The following is a 23,067-nucleotide window of genomic DNA, read 5'->3' on the forward strand; positions in this document are numbered from 1 at the left end:
GGTAGCTCCTCAACTGCAGACCTGGTGTGATGGCGCGAATCACAGCATCGATGATCTCATCCTCATGGTAGCCTTTACTGAGTCCACATTCAATTTGTCTGGCCAAACTAGAAAATGTGAGCTTATCTTTTTGTCCAGGCTCACCTATTTGTCCAGATATCTTAAAGTCTTTACGCCATGCAGCACTGTCTGGGAGCGCTGTGATTTTTTCCTGTATCGGTGCGTTAGGTAGACTTAGCTTTCTACTCAGTAGCTGTTGCATAGCATCTTCTTTTTCTTGGAGTGTTGTTCGTAATGCATTTACCTCTTTTTGAAGCTCTTCTCTGTGTTTATCTTCACCTTTGTCACTTGGTTCAGCTAATTCTAGCTCGGCCACTTTTATATTTTCAATCAGGTCCTTAATATTCAACAAATCAGACATTCCTTCATCTTCTAGCTCAGCTAATTCATCTCTTTCGATGTAGCTTGTGACCATGCTAATTAGCTGGCTTCGAGTCTTGCCTTTAAGCTGTTCTATTCCCAGTCCAGGTATTTGTATTTCAGTACATAACTTCAATAACTGTCCAACATTCAGTTCAAACAGCGCACCTTTGACTTCCAACTGTAAAGTCTCCAGCTCCGACTCCATTACGATGTAGGCATTAACAGTTCAACGTGAGCTCATTAATTTCATGGACTTACGGCGCTCTCTAGTGGTGGTTGTGCGCACCGAGATACAACCGGAGCACATGAAGAAAAAGCCACGAGGACCGACGACGCCACTCTGTCTGACGCTGGGTTTGTTGGGGGATATTCGGCGCTAGCTTCCACTTACTGCTGGCGGATAATACTCAGGCCAAACATCCCAGCGGTGCCTCCAAAATGTTGCGCTCTCCGCCCGGACGTTCGAGGGAGATGACTGCGTTGAATGTGGTGTTGAAATAACAACGATCACGCTGCGTTTTTCTCACTCGTACGCTGTTTATTTAACAGCCGCCATTACAACACTCACCTTCACTGTGCACATGCGCACAACAACTTCCTTCCAGACAGTATAAATCAAACAGATATGAAACATCAAACAAACTGTATTTTACTTGTTTTAAATAAAACCTTTTCTAAATGCATTTAATTTTTAAACAAAATATGTAACGATTTTAATTACTATTTTTTAAATGTAAAATTAAATTATATAAACCTATATTTTCCCTTATTAATTAAATATAAATGTAATTATACACTACCTGTGCAGTTCAGTAACAACACATATAAATCTATAATAATAACTGAAAACAAATAAATGTATTAATGACCTATGAAGAACATTTCAAAAAAATAATGCGCCAAGGCATTTTAACCTGTCACATTATCACCATCTCTTTCCTCGTTGTTGTCTTTCACCTGAACCTGAACTGATCCAAACTAGACTGTACTGATGGTGGAGGGTCTTCAGTCTCTTCCTTCCAGGTTCACATCATATTTTTTGTTTTTTTTTAACCTTATATCAGCTGCTATTTCATATTTTGGGTCAATGTGTGCGTCCTTCAATATGTCTGTGTGAAACTTGCGCGGATTTAAAGTTCCGCATCGAACAATGTCTTTCGTTCCTTTTTCTTTTTCTCATCATACTGTGTCGTTTTGGTACAGCTGTGTACCAAACCGAACAGGTGTGTACCGAAACGGTTCGGTACGTGTACCGTTACAGGACTAATAATAAATACTCATTTCTTGAAAAATATAACTCATTGATGAAGAAGTGTGACTAAGCTTTTTAGACCATGTTCTGATAAGGTGAAAAATAGTCATAGGTTACTTTAAATGTAATTAGAATGTCATTTGTTATTATCGTTTCAGACAAATGTTTCAGGACAAAGAAAACTAAAATGGGAGAACTCCAAATTAAATCGAGAAATTCAAAAATTAAAGATTTTGCTGACAAAGAAAACAACCACTGTCAGAAAATACCAAAAACGCCTCCAGAGACTGTCACGTGTGTCTGATTCCCCTTGATCAAAAATGCAGAAGCAAATAGGAAGACATGAACTTCCTGCAGAGGTTCAAAGAATTGTCTTTTTTCAAAATGTGCTGATAAAGAATATTACAAAAATACCAAGAAACTAAAGAAGAGTGAATGTGTCATATGACATCATGAATTGTGTCAGGAAAGATACTAAAAATCATTTCTACATTTTTAAATGTTTTTAAAAGTTTCAGAGTCAGACAGAAATGTTATGTTAACCTGAATGAAAAGTTTGGAACGATGTCGCGATACTCAGAGGTTTTATGAACATCTACACGATCAGTGAATTAAACCTAGAAAAAAAGATGATTTTCAAATGCAAAATTCAGAGGATAATATTAGAATAAATGGTGATACCTGTTGTTGTACGATACTTGTTATTGATTTGTTGAATCCTTCTTTATAAATCTCTTAGATTTCAGTCGTCCAGACTCAGTGGTACGTTTGTGTCAATTCCAAAATGAATTTGTCTCTCTATTTAACCTTTCTTAAGTGACTTATCACCATTTACCTTAATCTTATTGTCTCCATTTTGCATTTTTTCAGTGAAAATGAGGTCTTTTCCTCTTTTTATTGGACTGTTTGTGTACTTCACTCAACCTGCTCAGATTCCATTTGAGGGTTCTTCCACCAAAAACAGAAGGTTTGAACCAGTCTGTGTTCCATTGTGTTACTGCAGCACAATGGAAGGAAAGAGTACGAAGGAACTGACAACAGGCCAACCAGGTGTGTTTTTTATTTATTTCCAGCATGTTTGGTTTAGGGCGACACGGTGGTGCAGTGGTTAGCACTCATTCCTCACAGCAAGAAGGTCCTGGGTTCAATTCCAACACCAGTCGACGGGGGGTGGGACCTTTCTGTGTGGAGTTTGCATGTTCTCCCCGTGTCTGCGTGGGTTCTCTCTGGGTACTCTGGCTCCTCCCACCATCCAAAGACATGCACTGATAGGTTAATGGGTTAATCTAAATTGCCCATAGGTGTGAATGTGAGAGCGATTGTTTGTCTCTATATGTTGAACTGGTGAAATGTCCAGGGTGTACCCCACCTTCACCCATAAGTAGCTGGGATAGGCTCCAAGTGACCCCCATGACCCTAGTGAGGATAAAGCGGGTTCAGAAAATGAATGAATAAATATTTGGTTTATATTCACACATTCATGCTTTCAGCTGTTCCGTGTATATTATTAATTTAAGCATATGTATATATATGTTTGTGCTCTGTAGAAGAATAAATGCCAGTTTTAAAGGAAGCGTGTCTGTTGTGACCAGAGCTACACACAGGATGTGGAACAGAATCCCAGAGCAGCTTCTGTTCACCTTCATTTATGGTAAATACAGTTGTTTCTGTGTTGGCGGTGAGTCTTGACAGTGCAGACTAACTGGTGTGGTGAACATTCTGACCTCATTAAAGGACGGTTTCCTGCACAAACATTCACATGTAATCTGTGTCTGAGACAAAACTATGTTTGGAAAATACAAACTGAGCATGTATTTCATTGACAGTTTGAACCAAGGTTATTATCGTTAATGAAAACTAACGAAATGACAAAAACTAGAATTGAAAAAACTTTTTCCTTAACTGAAATAAATAAAAACTATAATTGAAAGAAAAAAATGATAACTAACTGAAACTGTATTGTGTGTTTACAAACTTAACTAAAACAGATAAAAACTATGAATAAAATTCCCTTAATTTTTTTCTTTTTTAATGTTGGATTGATACAAAATTGATATATTTTGCTCTAGCAATTTTAGCTAGTGGCACCGTACAACACTTCTCATCACTTGTCGTTTACAGTCATCTTCTGGTCCAAACTCCACCTGGAAACATGGAAAGTAAAGCAGCAGAGTCCTGTATGAGATTTATGTGAATACGACAGCGAGGAAAACAAAAGATATGACAAAGTAAAATTATTACTAAAACTAAACTAAAACTAAGCATTTAGAAAAAAATGAAAACTAATATAAACTATCAAACCTGCGCTAAAAATGAATTAAAACTAACTGAATTAGAGAAAAAAAAGTCAAATCTAAATAAAACTAAACTATAATGAAAAATCCAAAACTATTTGAACACTGGTTTGAACACAAACAGCTTCATTTCATCTGTACAGATACGTCCAATGATAACAGAGAAAAAGTTGTGCAGTTGGACCCGTTTGTGATGTGGTTTGTGTTCCCAGCACTGAGCCCACGTTCACGGACTGAAACATGAAGTGATCCAGTGTTTCAGGTCCAGTTTGTCACGTGGTCTGAAGGTGTTCCACACTGCAGGGCCTTCGTTCCTGATGCTTCCCAGTCTGTGGATCCCTGTGGACCACATCAGACCAGTCCACATCAGGCCAGTCCACATCAGGCCAGTCCAGGACCAGCTTCCTCCTCCTCCTCACCAGGCCTTTGGAATGTGAGTACGGTTTGACCTGGTCCTGAATCTGCATGGACGCTGTCCTGTTTTTTTTTTTTTTTTTTTTTTTTTTTTTTTTTAAGATTAGAAAAAGTATTTTATTGTCACTGTCACACGAAAAATGAAAACCAGTTCAACAGCTGTTTAAAAAAAACTATCAGACAAAAATTGTACCGAAAATACGCACTGAAAAATATTGATAACATGCAAAATTACAAAGAAACACTAGAATATTGAACAGGAAAACTGTAGCAGAGATGGAAGAAACATCTACAGCATCTGCAGGATCTAGAATAAAGGAAATATACAGATGGGAATATGAGAAACAAGGAGCAGGAGTTCAGAGGGTTTGACTGATGGAGGGTGTGGTGGACTGTCCACTGGGGGGGCATTTAACTGAGGGGTCCTTCCTGTCCTTTACAGGTCCCTCCTGTCCTCTATAGGTCCTTCCTGTCCTCTATAGGTCCCTCCTGTCCTCTACAGGTCCCTCCTGTCCTCTACAGGTCCCTCCTGTCCTCTACAGGTCCCTCCTGTCCTCTATCGGTCCTTCCTGTCCTCTACAGGTCCCTCCTGTCCTCTATAGGTCCTTCCTGTCCTCTATAGGTCCTTCCTGTCCTCTACAGGTCCCTCCTGTCCTCTACAGGTCCTTCCTATCCTCTACAGGTCCCTCCTGTCCTCTACAGGTCCCTCCTGTCCTCTACAGGTCCCTCCTGTCCTCTACAGGTCCCTCCTGTCCTCTACAGGTCCCTCCTATCCTCTGCAGGTCCTTCCTGTCCTCTACAGGTCCCTCCTGTCCTCTACAGGTCCCTCCTGTCCTCTACAGGTCCCTCCTATCCTCTGCAGGTCCTTCCTGTCCTCTACAGGTCCCTCCTGTCCTCTACAGGTCCCTCCTGTCCTCTGCAGGTCCTTCCTGTCCTCTACAGGTCCCTCCTGTCCTCTACAGGTCCCTCCTGTCTTACTGTGAGGGGACAGACAGCTGAGACGGCATCAGATGACCTCAGTACCAGTCCAAATGTAAACCCTATGAATATGCCATATCAAGGAAAGAACAACATGCTCTCTGTTGGTGATATTGATCAGTAAAGTCACATCCGATTAGTTTCATATTAGTATGATGTCAGATTAGATCATATCAGATGGGATCAGTTTTTCATATCATTTCATTTCATTTTATTTATTTATTTAGACAGGGACAATGCACAATATACATTAACCTTAAAAAGGACAGATGTAGTGTAGGGATGTAACGATATGAAAATTTCATATCACGGTTATTGTGACCAAAATGATCACGGTTATCATTATTATCATGGTATTGTTGAAATGTGTTCAAAATGTTCAAAAAGTACTGATACACACACTGAAATAATTTAACCAAGTTGTATTTTGAAAAAAAAAACAAAAACAATAAAGGAACGTGCACAATGTACTTTCTGTTGCAGAAACATTCAAGTAATAACATGTAAACAACAAACATACAAATGTGATTTATGATGACACCTTATGGACACGAGAGACATCTGCACCTGGGGTGGAACTGATAGTGATAGGATTTGATCAATATCAATGCCATTATCAGTTCTGCTTATCAATCCAATTCCTTATCAGTTCTCCTTTTGATTCCTGAGGTGTTTTTGAGTGTGGAAAAAAAGTAGTTGGACAGGTCAGAGTGGAGTTTGTTTGAACATTTTCCAGATCAAATCATTCCCAGTGTCACACATATCCACTATTGTACACACAAACAGAAAGTGAAACACAGTCTGAACTATTTAATGAACAAATGTAAATATTCTGAAAGAATGAGGATTTTAAAACATGTAAGGCTGATCTGATCCAGACTGGAGTGGTTCACTCCTGGTTCGTGTCCTGTGGTCCAGTTCCTCTGAATCATTGGGGGCCGGGGAGGGGTTAACACCAGCGCGGACCGGGTCTGTGTGCTCACTTGCTAGGACGAACCGGGTCCGTGCACGTGCTTGTACGGACCGACCCGCAGTCGGACTGACTGTGACCGGGTCTGTGTGCGCACTCCGATGGACCGGGTCCGTGCGGGAGCCCCTATCCCCGAATCTCTGGAGCTCTGTCCGTGCAGGTTCCTTCTGCCATGTTTTCAGAGGCCAAACATTACAAACTGCACACACACACCTGGAGTGCCGCTGCTTCTTCAGAAAATGAACAGTACCGTGAGTTTTCTAGATGCGGTAATCGAACATGGTTATCGAAATAATTAGAATTCAAACGGTAATACTAACTGTCGGAAATTTTACCGTGGTTTATCATTATACCAGTTATCGTTACATCCCTAATGTAGTGTTCCAGGTTCTAGCACTAGTGCTAATTTCCACCTGTAGTCCCTGTTCAGGCTGATGTTAGCATTCAAAAAACAGACATTAATTAAAACTAAAACATAAAAAAACAGTAACACAAGGGAAATTTTATGTTCTTATCCTTGTTTTTATCCCAGACTGTTTTTATCTTCTTGAGGTTTTTTTGTTGTGTTTTATCGCATCTTGTTTTTATTTATTTGATCTTCTTTATTTATTTTAGTCTTTTACTTATCCATGCTGCTATCCTGATGAGTGATGGAACACTGAGCACTTTTTGTCTTGACACTCGATCCAGTACCTGCTGAACAGGTTTAATGTGTGTTTTGTTGTTGTAATGCCAAAAGCAATCACTCTGTCTGCAAAACAAATTTACCCACGGGTAGAAATAAAGGAACCTTGAACCTTATCCTGAGGGTGATATTTGAAAATAGAAAGGCTGTAAACCCCAGAATATTACTCTGATAGTTTCCCCTTTGTGTCAGGATACACCCTGCAAAATTTCAGACTTATCTGACCATTTATGCAGTTGCAATTCCCTAATATATGTAACTGTAACATAGTCGTTATAGTAGTTTTAAATTCTGATAAACTGGGAAGTAGTGGCCCCTTGTGGTGCAAGATATTTACAAACTATACATTCATTAATTCGAATAATAATACTGTTTTTGTAATTATTCTTGATTATTCTTTTAAACTAGTTGTTACCTGGTATTGTTTTAGTCGTAGTCCTGTGTTTTCTTTGGTCCTCCACCCTCTTCTTCGTTGGTTTATGTCTGGTCTTCTTCGTGTATCTCCAGGGGTACCCCAATTTAAATTCGGGTTCCTCCCCTTCCCCATGATTTTATTTTCCTTTTTGGCATCTAATTTTATCTATTGATGCTTTGCACGTCACGCTCTGTTCACGCCGCAAACGAGCGCCATGACAGACGGTGGAAGTGTCGGACTGCACACTGGACGGCAAACCGGCTAATATAGAATTTGATCTGAACGTTCTCGTTTTTGTTTGTTTTTAACCCTGCTTGGCCTGATCACAATCAAGGTGAACAAGTGTATTTGCAGAAGTTATTAATCAGTATTGCAAAAAGATCCCCCAACACCATTCCCAAAATGTTTCTTTGTCCATCTTATTACTAGATCTTGCAGTCCTCCAAATTTGAAGAAAATCAGATAAAAACTGATAAAATGGCGACCCAATGAGCGTGAAAACGTGCACAATTTTATTGTTGTAAGAGAGCAAAGTTATTGTACATAATGTTTTATAACACAATAAATAATTACTACTCAACTCCTGTGTCTTTTTTATTCCAAAATACACACATCACATTGCTTTTCATTTATTGATCATTTTTGTTGAACAGCTGTTTGATTATCAATTCTTATTTTCAGTATTAAGACAATCAACCATTTTGTTCTGAAAACCCTTCTTTTACAGCCCTTTAATTGTAATAACAGAATGGGAACCTGTTATTTCAGTATTATTAGGACTAAATATGCACAACTAGACAGATTTTGGTCTGCTCCCTGGCTGCAGAAAATTTGGTAACAATGTGTCAAACGGATGTTTATGTTGAACCGAATGTTTTCAATGGTGCGTTGTTCACCAAAATTCATGTAGTGTCCGTACACCAATATACTTCCATCAATAATATCGCATATATGCCTTATAGATATATTGTTATAACTTGTTCACAAATGTTTATTTCCTCCTGTACCAGGAAGACTTAGTTACAGATCTAACAGAGATGTGACCATGTGGTCAGACAGATTTCCATTCCAATCTTGTAGAGTCCCTACACCAAGTAGTGTCCGTACACCATATTCAAAATATGTGGGTCTAATTTTATTGTTTCTGTCAATATATGGAATTTTTCAGCACGCATGCTTTGGACACGACATTTATGCAAGAAACAATGCATGATTATCCTGAGTGCTGAAACATTTGTATATCTTTGTAGACATTAAATATGGAGGCTATTAGGCTGGAGTGTCTGTACACCCAATAATTTCTGATTTGACAGGGGCACAAGCCTGCCAAATTTTTAGTACACACCATAATACAAAAATATTTTGGACTTTAAAAGAGAAATATCAGACAAATAAAATGGCCTGTCTGATTTTTTGATTGAGCATTATTATTTTTTATTTATATGTGCACCCTTTCTGGTACCCTGGATTGTGATCAGGCCATGCTTTACACGTCCAGTGGTTGCACACAACAGTTCCATCCATGGTTTCAGCTGGACTCCAGACAGAGCCTGGATCTGATGGACCTGATATTACAGATAGAACAGGCTCTGTTTTTGTCCATAGCATATTAGCTACACTGAATGCTAGCTAGGTGGTAGACTGGGTTAACTACTATGAGCCACTCTGTTCCAGTGGCTGTCATCGGTACCTTCAACATTAGCTCTGCTGTTGTAGTGTCTGCCTTTGGACCAGCTCCACTATGTTCTATGTCCTACTGTTATTGCCCTGATGTTGTTCCATATGTTCTAGTGGTGGAACTGTACATATGACTGTGTGTAGATAGTAGAAAGGCAGACACTTCAACAACAGAGCTAATACTGTAGGCTACTGATGACACACACTAACATTATTACACAGTGTTAGTTCAGTAGAGCTGCTTTTGGTTCCAGTCTATTTGAGTTTAGATGGCATGCTGGGGGAAACACGTTAAAAACATACACAGCTAGCTAGCTAACGTTAGCTGTATCTCTCCTTTACCATTATGAGATACATTCCTCTGCTGTGAGCGCAGTACAGCAACTGGGTAATCTAACCTGAGACTAAGAACTGGTAACATCCAGACTTTTGTATGCTTTTAGATCAGCACCTGTGTATGGGGACACTCCATTTAAAACAGAATGGTACATATCGTGTGCTTTAAACTCCGGTAGACTGGAGGATTTTGCCAGATTCGTAAACACATCAGGAGGGAGACGGGTTGGTAGCTAGCCCTGCTATCGCTAGCTGCTCCAAATAGCGTTATTTCTGCCGTCCAGTAAGGTGAGTCACTTCGCAGGACAACTCCAAAACTTTATTTTCAGCGCTGGTAGCCATAATCCGTCACTCATTCATTTGTTTGTTGTGTTGCTTTTGCCGTCCACCATGGGCTGAACCCCTAGTCACATGATAACTGTGACATCAGTGCAAAGGGTCAATATTGTTGTCTACACAGTAATCGAGTAGATTGAGTATCAGCACTAATTGACTGTATATATGTCAGGGTAGAGACTGCGATCTGGTAGGATCGGCGATTCTACCAGTAGAGACTCCGATCGGAGTCTCTACCGGTAGAAACTCCGATCCTGCCAGATCGCAGTCTCTACCCTTACATATACATTTGACTGGTAAACTAAGTGTGTGTGTGAGAGCATGCTAACCGCTGTCTGTTTCATTATAGTTTGGGGCTGGACCACAGTCAGGACTAATTGTGTTTTAATTTGCATATTGCCAGAATAAACTGAGTGTGAGTACTATTTCCTCCTCCAATCACAACATTGTGTCCTGTGGGCCCATTCTACATCACACCAGTAAGAAACACAATGCAGAGACGATACCACCGGTCACACAATTATATCATTTCACAAGAAGCTTTTCCCAAAAAGGTTTTTTTTGGCCCCTGAGGCCAAATGGCCCCTAGTTGGAAGTGGAGGTTATCAACTTGTGACAGCTCAATGTATGAGATGAATGGAAAGAATAGTGAAAAACAGGCAGCAAAAAACATCCTGAGTTTACCCAGCAGCTTCTTACTGGAAGAACAGATTCCTTTCATGTAAATAACTTTGTAACAGTGCAGACCAACTGGTCTGATCTACATTCTGATGTCAATAAAACAGGAGGAAGATTTCCAACACAAACACTGCAACCTAATGTGTGTCTTCCGTAAACCGACGGATTCGACTGTTCCAGGTCAGTGATGAATGTTTACAGAATTAGAAAAGACGACTGTGCACACTGCAGCTCATGACAGTAACTGAATGTGGTCCACAGAGAGCTGATAAAGACCCAAAAACCATCCAGTCCACCTCTGATGTATGCATCCGAAATCCAGACATTTGAAGATTCAATAGGAAGGGAATGAAGAGAACGGAAAAGGGACTAAAGCCACCAGTCCTGATCCCAGTTTGGGGACAGTTCAGTTGTCAAGACAAGATTTTGGCGACTTCTAAATTGTTAAGGTGGTGAATGATGAAACAAACGGAAGCAACATCCAGTGTGGATGAATTTTGTCTGGCGACCTCAGGGGATGCCATGAGGCCATAAATGGTATTTACTGTGAGGGGACAGACAGCTGAGACGGCATCAGATGACCAAAGTACAAGTACAAATGTAAACTGTAGTAGGATGAATATCCCAGTTTAAAGAAAAAACAACATTCGCTTTTTTGTCCGTTTGTTGGTGATATTGATCAGTAAAGTCACATCAGATCAGTTTTATATTGGTACGATGTCAGATTAGATCATATCAGATGGGATCAATGATCTGTTGTTACTGAGTTTCAGTGTTTGTTCCAATAAAGCTGCACCTGCTTCTTGGAAATGTCCACGTGAATGTACTGGATTCTTTCTTTTTCCTAAACCCACCACCACCCCTCTTTGGAGGACAACTTTATTTTTAATTACAGCTCATGTTTAAGTAATAATCTCCAACTTTACATTCACATGTTCATTGATTCCTTGCTTGTATACATATACACTGAGGGAGGGGTCATATAGCCCCAAGTGTACAGAGACAGGACTTGATTGTGATTGGTTGGACCAGTGTTACATCACCAGTGGTTCTGCAGATACACTCTAAAAAATGATTCAGGAGGGAAGCACAGAAAAAAAGGGAGAAACATGATTTTGCACAGAACTTTACCAAACTTTAAGGCTTTATAGAATTTAGCTTTGTTTCTGCAACAGTAGTTTTAATTATTCAAGGACTGAATAATACACATTTTACGCCTTTCTAATTTAAAATTGTAGTATATATTGTCGTGTATTTGCTGCATTGCATTGTGGGTATTGTGTATATTGTTGAAAACGTGTTCTTTTATGTGCAGGGGTTCAGCAGGGTTGTGATGTTGGTGTTAATTTTGAGTTAATGTGTGCAGTCTAATGTTTATTGGCCTTTTTGTGTTTTTTTTTTTTTATTTTTATAGAACTGCACCATGAGTCAGAGCCATAGGCCAAACAGTGCCTGTCCTGTTTATTGTTAATTGCAGTCATATTGCTTAATGTAACTTCCCACTGCTTAAGAAATATAAATTAATATCTGCAAGAACATGAGAATAATAGTACTGTGTACATTTGAGATATTAACATATAGACAAATTTAGTAAGTTAGTTGCACAGAGAATTAAACGGGTCAGTCATATAAGTGGAATTTCCATGTGGAATTTCTTCTGATGTACAGAAATAAGTTAGACCAACTCAAAAAATTAAAGAAACTACTTGTATGAACATTTTTGAGTAGAATAAAAGTAAAACAATAAGTCAATATTACTAAATGGAGTAGTTTTTACACAATTAAAATTAAGTTGGTTCAACTTTATTAAGCTCGTAGAGTAAAAGGCAAATCATGTTGTTTGTACTAAAGTAATAGAGTTTACTTAACTAGAGAAGTCTTGTCGCATTTAAGCAATTTGCCAAGTTGAAATAACTTAAAAAGATTAATGGAAATTGTTACCTCAATTTTTTTATGTTGAGCCTATTAATCATTTTTTAGAGTGTATAAGTGGTGACGTTTTGAGGTTGTGAAGCGTCTTCAGGTGGAGTCCAGGTGAGTCCAGACAGGTACGTCTCCACACAGGAAACATCACATGATCACATCTGTGATCTTTTACTTCCTGTTTGGTTTTAATCGGTTGATGCTTTTTACAAACTCAACTAAACTTCTAAAACCGATTAGTAGTCTCTTTTCCATTGACCTTCAAATTACACAAATGTAACTTGTAAATAAAAATTTTCCTAATGGACAAACAACAATTTTGCCAAAACTCGTTTTTCGATGAAAAGATTTCCGATAGCAAGAAATGTTTTTTCGGGTGTAGCGAAATTAGTATATCACACAAAACTGTAATGGAAAGACCTTTTTACGCAACTAGAGTCACATGAAGAAGAAAAAAACGGATGTTGACAGATGTTACAACAAGAGAAGAAGAAGAGTTTAAACCAAACGTGTCAGTATGTGTGGACACTAGGGATGGAAAGATTATCCAATACGTATTGATATGCCAACACACACGTGCTTGATCCCAGTGCACTAGTAGAGAAGCTGCGAGTGAATGAAAAGTTTGGAATGATATTACGATGTATTGGTTACTGAATGTTTGTATCGATAAAATTCAATCCGTTCAATAGAATATATTTTTACTTGCATTTAAGAGTTACTCTTTATTTGGGTGAAGTTTTTCTTTGCTTCAGACCCACATTAACGTGCACCGCAGATTTGTGGATGTGTACACTGTACACTAACAGTCTGAGCTCCGCCAATGCACTGGGCACATGCTCCGCCCCTGAATACTGTATGTGTATGTGACAGACATAGAAGGAGGTGACCACATGTGCTTTCTGAATGTGTACTTTTTACTATATCAGCTGTACTGAATACTGCAGTACATACCACAGATACTTCCCTAAACAGTCACATACATATCTAACAGTACATCCCAGAATACCTTGTGCAGGTGTCTCTTAAAGTGACAGAACCTTTTTCTGTTTTACCTTCATTACAAATACATTACATTACAAATGGATTCATCGAGGGAGTAAGAAGTTGAGTGTTAGAAACAGAGAAACAACTTTGGAAACAAAGTCCGAACTTTTTCACTGACTGTATGTGAGGCACGTGTTCTGAAACTGAACTAAAGACGCTTACGGAAAAGTAATGGTTTTATTAGATAAATAATTAGTTCATTGAATTCCACTGCATATTTTTTACCAGAATGAATGTGTTCAATCAGAATGTGCTTAATCACTCTGTATCGTGATTTGGGTGTGAATCATATCGTATCGTGAGATGCCACACATGTATCTTTAATATATCGGATCGGAGACGCTGTATTGAGATGTGTATCATATCGGCCTTACAAATAAGATTCCCAAACCTAGGGGACACATGAGGAAACCCAATCATTTTAGAATTTCGTACGAGATAGAGGGGTAATGAGCATTCTAGATTCTAAACAACACAGATTTCTGTTCATGTTTAAGGAAGGACTTCTACTGACATCTACCAGAAGAAAGACACTAATCAGCACATTTGGGATTGAATGGAAAAACCAACATTACGCACTTCTGTTTTTTTTTTTTTGACATTTAGTAAATATCAGTAAAGTTCTGTGCAGATGTCCAATGGAAAAGTGACTGCTGATGTTTGTGAACATTTAGTTTGTCCTAATGTCCAGACTGTGTTAGTGCTGGACTGTGTCGGATTCTATAACTCACTAATGTCATATTTACAGGTTCAGCTCTGATTCAAAGTCTGGACATTATATGTTCTGAACATTTAGTTCCACTAGTCGACCAACTGAACCATGTCTGTGTTGACAAGAGTTCCATCTATAGGCAACATCTAGAAACTATAGTGAATTATTGTTAAAGACATAATGAACCTGGACTGAACCATTAATGACTAATGATGAACATGAATTCAGGACTCTGAACCTCAGCGCTGAATGTCATTCACATCATCAGCTGGTTCCTGTTGGTTCTCCACATGAGTTGACTGGATTTCTAAATGTGTTTTTGTGTTTTCAGAGCTTCGCACACGTCGGGATTTGCATCAGAAATCTGAGAAATGAAGGTGGGTTTCAGAGTCCCAGTTTCACAGATCCTAAAGTTCTTTGACTCTTTATCAGTGAGTGACATGATGACTAATTGGACTTTGGACTGGCCTTTGAAACATCCAAATGGGTTTCCAAACAGCGCTGAGGTGGCTGCTGGTTTAGGATTCATCCAGGTCTGAACTGAACTGTTATGATCATCCGCACACCAAGTCTGAGTTTGAGTTTTGAAGCATTCATGATCCATATGGAAGAAAACAACAGATCAGGAACCTGTATGTCTTAAGGCAAAGACACACCAACCCGATTTCGGCGGTCGGATATTGTCGGTCAGTCTAGTGAGGTCTGTGACATGAGTCTGTTTGGTGTGTTCTCTACGATTGGCCGTCGTTAATGTTGTCTCCAGTCTTTTTGGCCAATTCAACATGTGTAACCGTCCACTACCAGTCGACCAGTTTGATTGGTGGAGGGATAGCCCTGGACTAGTGAATGAGTGAAGGAGAAGTTTCCATGTGAATCTAGCTCTGCCAAGGTACTGCACACCATTATTGTCTTCTAGAATAGTCCATTCACTGCTCAGATCGGATCTGAATGAATGACAGTCAGTGCTGAATATGGACTTCATTCATTCATTCCATAAGTGAACACTGTTAGCATTGTTAGCATAGTGCGATTTCTCCTCAGTATTCACCTGCAACATCTTTCTTCTTCAACTAGTTGAAGCCCTAGAGCTGACAACACCAGGATCTTCTAATTACTAACCATCTGTTCAAAGAGTACAACAACTCTAACCCTTCTGGACTACTGAACACTGACAGCAATGACTGACGACAGTGAGCTCTCTTTTGGTTGAGAGAGATGTTCTGTCATTCCCGGTTTTACGTCTCGCGCAAACGCAGAATGTACGCTCATGTCAGTAGTCGATTTGGTGTGTTCTTCACACTTTTTTGACCGGGTCGGGTAGATGAGAGCCGACTGATAAGTCGGGCTACCTCTCTGGCGACAATCGGCAGTCGGGTTGGTGTGTCTTTGCCTTTATACGTATGTGTGTTTTTGTGCTGTCTGTCCTGGTAGGACCACACATCTCCAAAAACAAATGTTTGATGTAGAAAATATGCAGCTCCTCTGTTCACTTGTGTTTGTTCCTGGTTCGGTCCAACAGAACAGTAGAAGAAAGTTCTAGTCAGTGGATGTGAGTCCAGTTCTAGGACTCTGTGTAGACTCTGGTCTCATTGGTCACTGTGGAAAACCATAGGTTCTCCTCCACTTTAATGTAAGAACATGTCTGTTCCAGCTGGTTCCAGTGGTCTTCATCGTCCTGGCCCCAGTGTTGACCTGCTGCAAAGACCTGGTCCCACCAGTGGACTGCAGTGCCATTCATCACCACGACAAAAGTCTGAACAGTGGAGTGTACACCATCTACCCCCTGGGGGAAAGATCTGCTGTCCAGGTGGTTGAGAACATTAAATAAATACAGGTTGACAGTCAGGTCTTCATCCAATTACACAGCATCTTAAAGAACATGTGGAACTTGTGCTGGTTATCTGTGTTCCTATTGGTCCATAACCACATCACAGAGGTTTTTACACTTTGTCATGTTGTTTTCTATGACTTCCAGTAAGATGGAGGACTCAGCTCAAAGATGGTCCCTCATGTGAAGGTGCTTCTGCCTAAACCAGTACAAGTAGAGCAGTAGTTGTATGAGCAGTAGCAGTAGTCATCATCCAGGTTGGAGAACGTGTGGATGGAGTTGGAACTGAAGGAGGACATCTGTTAATGAGTGTGTTTGTGTGCAGGTTTACTGTGACATGGACACAGATGGAGGAGGGTGGACGGTGAGTATTTGACCTGCAGTTGGACACCAGCTGACATGTTATCAGTTGAGTGAAGTCCATGTGGTTCCTTCAGGTGTTCCAGAGGAGGATGGATGGAACTGTGAACTTCTACAGGCCCTGGGATCAGTACAAGATAGGATTTGGTGACACTGCTGGAGAGCACTGGCTCGGTGAGATGAAACTAAACTGTCATGTGACTTCATCAAACTCACTGATGTCAAACTGTTCAAACTTGTTCTGATTCACAACCAGGACTGACACCAGAGTTTCAGACTCCTCAAAATGCTGAATTCAATGACTGTAAATGTCAAATTGTGTTTTCAGGTCTTGATGTCCTCCACTACCTGACATGACGTCAAAAACACCAGCTGCTGGTTGAAATGGAAGAATTTACGGGACAAAGAGTTTCGTCAGGTTACTCCCAGTTCTCTGTTGGTACTGAATGTCAAGGATATAAACTCAGCGTGTCTGGATTCACTAATGGAGGAGCAGGTGAGGTAGTCAACATTAGGTCCTTGATGATGGCTGAAGTAATCTGGACCACAGTTGGTCCCATCAGTCCAGCTGAAAATACACAGCAGATCGATCAAACTTCAGATGATATTTACAGTAAATGTAAACACACTTTATACTTGTGTTTCTACAGGAGATGCTCTGAGTCGCCACAATGGAAGGAAGTTCTCCACTTTTGACAAAGACCAGGATCTTTACACTAAAAACTGTGCCAAAAGGTACCTCGGAGCATTTTGGTATGAGAAGTGTCACAATGCGAACCCCAATGGGGTTTATCGCTGGGGGGCTGATGGTACTATCTATGCTGTTGGAGTGGAGTGGCAGCCTTGGAAGGGTTATGACTACTCCCTGAAGGCCATCAGTATGAAGATCCGTCCTGTGTAGACGACCAGGATGATTTCACAGCAGATATCAGCAGTTCTTTAATCTGTCAAAACAAATAGATGCATAGAGTCTGATTAAATGTTCAAATGATCCTATTTCCTTGTTGATTCTGTCTGAGTGTGAGTGTGTGTTAATGAGCAGCTGCTGGTGTAAAGTCTGGATCAAACAGCTGTTGTTGTAGAGGAATGATTAGACAGGAGGAGTTCCCATCAAATGACATGTGGTTGACTGTAACTCTGCTGCAATGACAACGTTCCACCACTAGATGTCTGTGCTGTGTCAGATCCATCAGACTGACTGATTCAAAGTATACATGAAACCTCAGACTGTAACTTGATCTTTGAATCTTTATCTTTTGTGCAATGACAATAAATTCTGAACTTGAGGATGATGTGTTCTGATGTGTTTCTGTCTTGAAGAACAGATAAAGGACAGACCTGAGATCAGTCATTTTTATGTCAGTTGGACGTTGTGTAATGCTATCCACTGCCCCACCGTTTCGACCAGAACACATTCATTAATGCCGCGTTTCCATTACATGTTACCAGCTTGACTTGACTCAGGTACTAGGTACTATTCCTGGAGACTGTTTCCATTACAGGATACTACCAACTTTAGAGGACCTGGACGTCATAGCGACCCTGCACGTAACTTCTTTGATGTCTGCTCAGAGTTGCTGATAAAGTCGTTTGTTGCCTGTTGTCCCGTCAAGCTCACGCTCACGCTGAATCTTTTCATCGGCCACCAGGGATAGGAATGTCTGGACCTCCTTGACTGACCATGGTGTAGTTTTGCGGGCTGTCATCATGGATTAGCCTACCGGTATATTTCCTGTAATCATCCAAATCTGTTTTTTTTTTTAATGGTGTGTCACACATTGATGATACAATGACACAGAGACAACTCTCTGACCAATCAGAGGTCTGCCGTGTTTATGTGTCACATTTTAGTATCTCTTCACCTTTTTGGAACCAGGGTCATGCGAGTACTAAAAACTAGTATCGGGTACCAGATTCTAGGTTCTTTTCTTTAATGGAAACACAAAAAGACCGAGTTGAGTCGAGTTTAGCCGTGCTGGTTCCACGTAGTGGAAATGTGGCCTTAGTGTAAATAAGTTTGGTGTTGGCGGTGAGTGTTAACAATACAGACCAACTGGTGTGGTGTACATTCTGACCTCATTAAAACATAAGGAAGATTTCCACCAGAATTTCCAAAAAAATCACAACCTAATCGGTGTCTTGCATAAACCGGTGGATTTGGCTGTTCCAGGTCAGTGATGAATGTTTACAGAATTAGAAAAGACGACTGTGCACCACTGCAGCACATGACAGTAACTGAATGTGGTCCACAGAGAGCTGGTAAAGACCCAAAAACCATCCAGTCCACCTCTAATATAGGCATCCGAAATTCAGACATTTGAAGATTCAGTAGGAAGAGGATGAAGAGAACGGAAAGGGGACTAAAGCTGCCAGTCCTGGTCCCAGTTTGGGGACAGTTTGATCATCAAGACAAGATTTTGATGACTTCTAAATTGTTGACACGGTGAACAATGAAACAAACAGAAGCGACATCCAGAGTGGATGAATTTTGTCCAGCGACCTCAGGGGACACCACAAGGCCATAAATGGTTTTTACTGTGAGGGGACAGGCAGCTGAGACGGCATCAGATGTCCAAAGTACAAGTACAAATATAAACCCTGAAAAAACCTGGTGCTGATCCAGCCAACTTTAATAACTTCTGTCCTAACTCAAATTTATCCTTCATTTTCAAAATTCTCGAGAAAACAATAGCTATTCAACTTCATTCCCATTTATCTCACAGTAACCTGTACGGACAGTTCCAGTTTGGTTTCTGCCCCTTCATACAATAGAAACAGCACTCATAAAAATCACCAATAACTTCCTTTTGGCAGCAGATTCTGGTTTACTCAACATTCTCATCTTCCTTGACCTGAGTGCGACCTTTGATACCATCTGTCACAACACTGTTCTCAGTAGATTATTTTCCATTGGTGTCACCCACACTTCGTTAGACTGGTTTAAATCCTACCTCTCAGGCCGTACTCAGTTTACTCAGATGAAATCTTTCACATCCCACCATTTCCCCATTACTTCAGGTGGCCCAAGGGTTCTGTACTGGGGCCCCTCCTTTTTATCATCTACCTCCTTCCTCTCAGCAACATATTCCAGAAATACAATATCAACTTTCATTGCTACGCAGATGACACCTAGCTCTACCTCACAATCAGTGTTTGTTTCAATAAATCAGCACCTGCTTCTTGGAAATGTCCATGTGAATGTACTGGATTCTGATTGGTCGGACCGGTGTTACATCACCAGTGGTTCTGCAGATATAAGTGGTGATGTTTTGAGGTTGTGAAGCATCTTCAGGTGGAGTCCAGGTGAGTCCAGACAGGTACGTCTCCACACAGGAAACATCACATGATCACATCTGTGATCTTTTACCGTCTGTTTGGTTTTAATTGGTCGATGCTTTTTACAAACTCAGCTAAACTTCTAAAACCTATCGGTGATGTTTGTGAACATTTAGTTTGTCCTAATGTCCTGACTGTGTTAGTGTTGGACTGTGTCATATTCTATAACTCACTAATGTCATATTTACAGGTTCAGCTCTGATTCAAAGTCTAGACATTATATTATCTGAACATTTAGTTCCACTAGTCAACCAACTGAACCATGTCTGTGTTGACAAGAGTTTCATCTATAGGCAACATCTAGAAACTATAGTGAATTATTGTTAAAGACATAATGAACCTGGACTGAACCATTAATGACTAATGATGAACATGAATTCAGGACTCTGAACCTCAGAGCTGAATTTCATTCACATCATCAGCTGGTTCGTGTTGGTTCTCCACATGAGTTGACTGGATTTCTAAATGTGTTTTTGTGTTTTCAGAGCTTCACACACGTCAGGATTTGCATCAGAAATCTGAGAAATGAAGGTAGGTTTCAGAGTCCCAGTTTCACAGATCCTAAAGTTCTTTGACTCTTTATCAGTGAGTGACATGATGAATAGTTGGACTTTGAACTGGCCTTTGAAGCATCTAAATGGGTTTCCAAACAGCACTGAGGTGGCTGCTGGTTTAGGATTCATCCAGGTCTGAACTGAACTGTTATGATCATCCGCACACCAAGTCTGAGTTTGAGTTTTGAAGCATTCATGATCCATATGGAAGAAAACAACAGATCAGGAACCTGTACGTCTTTTACGTATGTGTGTTTATGTGCTGTCTGTCCTGGTAGGACCACACATCTCCAAAAACAAATATTTTATGTAGAAAATATGCAGCTCCTCTTTTCACTTGTGTTTGTTCCTGGTTCCGTCCAACAGAACAGTAGAAGAAAGTTCTAGTCAGTGGATGTGAGTCCAGTTCTATGACTCTGTGTAGACTCTGGTCTTATTGGTCACTGTGGAAAACCACAGGTTCTCCTCCACTTTATTGTAAGAATATGTCTGTTCCAGCTGGTTCCAGTGGTCTTCATCCTCCTGGCCCCAGTGTTGACCTGCGGCAAAGACCTGGTCCCACCAGTGGACTGCAGTGCCATTCGTCACCGGGACAAAAGTCTGCACAGTGGAGTGTACACCATCTACCCCAAAGGGGAAAGATCTGCTGTCCAGGTGATTTAGAACGTTGAATAAACACAGGTTGACAGTCAGGTCTGCATCAAATTACACAGCATCTTAAAGAACATGTGGAACTTGTGCTGGTTATCTGTGTTCCTATTGGTCCATAACCACATCACAGAGGTTTTTACACTTTGTCATGTTGTTTTCTATGACTTCCAGTAAGATGGAGGACTCAGCTCAAAGATGGTCCCTCATGTGAAGGTGCTTCTGCCTAAACCAGTACAAGTAGAGCAGTAGTTGTATGAGCAGTAGCAGTAGTCATCATCCAGGTTGGAGAACGTGTGGATGGAGTTGGAACTGAAGGAGGACATCTGTTAATGAGTGTGTTTGTGTGCAGGTTTACTGTGACATGGACACAGATGGAGGAGGGTGGACGGTGAGTATTTGACCTGCAGTTGGACACCAGCTGACATGTTATCAGTTGAGTGAAGTCCATGTGGTTCCTTCAGGTGTTCCAGAGGAGGATGGATGGAACTGTGAACTTCTACAGGCCCTGGGATCAGTACAAGATAGGATTTGGTGACACTGCTGGAGAGCACTGGCTCGGTGAGATGAAACTAAACTGTCATGTGACTTCATCAAACTCACTGATGTCAAACTGTTCAAACTTGTTCTGATTCACAACCAGGACTGACACCAGAGTTTCAGACTCCTCAAAATGCTGATTTCATTGACTGTAAACAAATTGTGTTTTCAGGTCTTGATGTCCTCCACTATCTGACACGACGTCAAAAACATCAGCTGCTGGTTGAAATGGAAGACTTTAAGGGACAAAAAGTGTCGGCTGGTTACTCCCAGTTCTCTCTTGGTAGTGAATGTCAAGGATATAAACTCAGCGTGTCTGGATTCACTAATGGAGGAGCAGGTGAGGTAGTTGACATCAGGTCCTTGATGATGGCTGAAGTAATCTGGACCACAACTGGTTCCATCAGTCCAGCTGAAAATACACAGCAGATCGATCAAACTTCAGATGATATTTACAGTAAATGTAAACACACTTTATACTTGTGTTTCTACAGGAGATGCTCTGAGTCGCCACAATGGAAGGAAGTTCTCCACTTTCGACAATGACCAGGATGGTTGGACCGGAAACTGTGCCAAAAAGTACCTCGGGGCATTTTGGTATGAGAAGTGTCACAGTGCGAACCCCAATGGGGTTTATCGCTGGGGGGCTGATGGTACTATCTATGCTGTTGGAGTGGAGTGGCAGCCTTGGAAGGGTTATGACTACTCCCTGAAGGCCCTCAGTATGAAGATCCGTCCTGTGTAGACGACCAGGATGATTTCACAGCAGATATCAGCAGTTCTTTAATCTGCCAAAACAAATAGATGCATAGAGTCTGATTAAATGTTCAAATGATCCTATTTCCTTGTTGATTCTGTCTGAGTGTGAGTGTGTGTTAATGAGCAGCTGCTGGTGTAAAGTCTGGATCAAACAGCTGTTGTTGTAGAGGAATGATTAGACAGGAGGAGTTCCCATCGAATGACGTGTGGTTGACTGTAACTCTGCTGCAATGACTACGTTCCACCACTAGATGTCTGTGCTGTCTGAGATCCATCAGACTGACTGATCCAAAGCATACATGAAACCTCAGACTGTAACTTGATCTTTGAATCTTTATCTTTTGTTTGATGACAATAAACTCTGAACATGAGGATGATGTGTTCTGATGTGTTTCTGTCTCGAAGAACAGATAAAGGAAAGACCTGAGATCAGTCATTTTTATGTCATTTGTACCTTAAGCAAAAAGTTAAAAGTTCACTCTGTAAGTGTAACTCCGTACTTTTACCACAGTTCTAAAAACACACAAGATTTGCGCATCAGTGATGATACATGCCGACAAAATTAAAGGTTAAAAAGTAGATCGCCCTCTCCTCAAGTACTTGTGTAGTCAGCAACTTATTTTGATAATTTTACAGAATTAATGCCTTTTCCATCGTATCATGTAATAATGTCAGACAGTAACGTTTGCCAAGAAGTGCTCAGATGCTAACGTTAGCCGTTATTGCTGTTTTACTTTGATGTAATGTATAATGCGATATAATAATCATAATAAGAAGAAGAAGAAGACGAAGACGAAGAAATTGCATTTATAAAGCACTTTTTATTCAGCAGAATCTCAAAGTGCTACAGAGAAAAAACAGTCCAATACAAAAATAAAACAAGAAATAAAATCCCAATAAAA

The 23,067-nt window shown here is 40.4% G+C and overlaps 1 protein-coding gene and 1 pseudogene across 1 annotated transcript; both read left to right on the forward strand.

The window, feature by feature from the left end:
- Positions 1-671: 671 nt before the first annotated feature.
- On the forward strand, positions 672-17,670 carry LOC115422482 (angiopoietin-related protein 1-like; annotated as a pseudogene).
- Positions 17,671-20,146: 2,476 nt separating this feature from the next.
- LOC115422581 (microfibril-associated glycoprotein 4-like) lies at positions 20,147-22,539 on the forward strand. The gene is made up of 6 exons (XM_030138961.1): positions 20,147-20,195; positions 20,717-20,872; positions 21,219-21,257; positions 21,331-21,427; positions 21,579-21,746; positions 21,901-22,539. The coding sequence occupies exons 1-6, from the start codon at positions 20,190-20,192 to the stop codon at positions 22,149-22,151; spliced, it is 717 nt and encodes a 238-aa protein (XP_029994821.1). The 5' UTR covers positions 20,147-20,189; the 3' UTR covers positions 22,152-22,539.
- The last annotated feature ends 528 nt before the right edge of the window (positions 22,540-23,067 follow it).

Source organism: Sphaeramia orbicularis, chromosome 7 (assembly GCF_902148855.1).
Source record: "Sphaeramia orbicularis chromosome 7, fSphaOr1.1, whole genome shotgun sequence".
Classification (NCBI taxonomy): Eukaryota; Metazoa; Chordata; class Actinopteri; order Kurtiformes; family Apogonidae; genus Sphaeramia; species Sphaeramia orbicularis.

What these genes read in the sequence shown, in the direction of transcription:
- LOC115422581 (XM_030138961.1), top strand. An exon ending in TGCTGGAGAGCACTGGCTCG is followed by an intron (nt 21,428 to 21,578) that starts GTGAGATGAAAC and finishes TTGTGTTTTCAG; the next exon opens with GTCTTGATGTCCTCCACTAT. An exon ending in ATTCACTAATGGAGGAGCAG is followed by an intron (nt 21,747 to 21,900) that starts GTGAGGTAGTTG and finishes GTGTTTCTACAG; the next exon opens with GAGATGCTCTGAGTCGCCAC.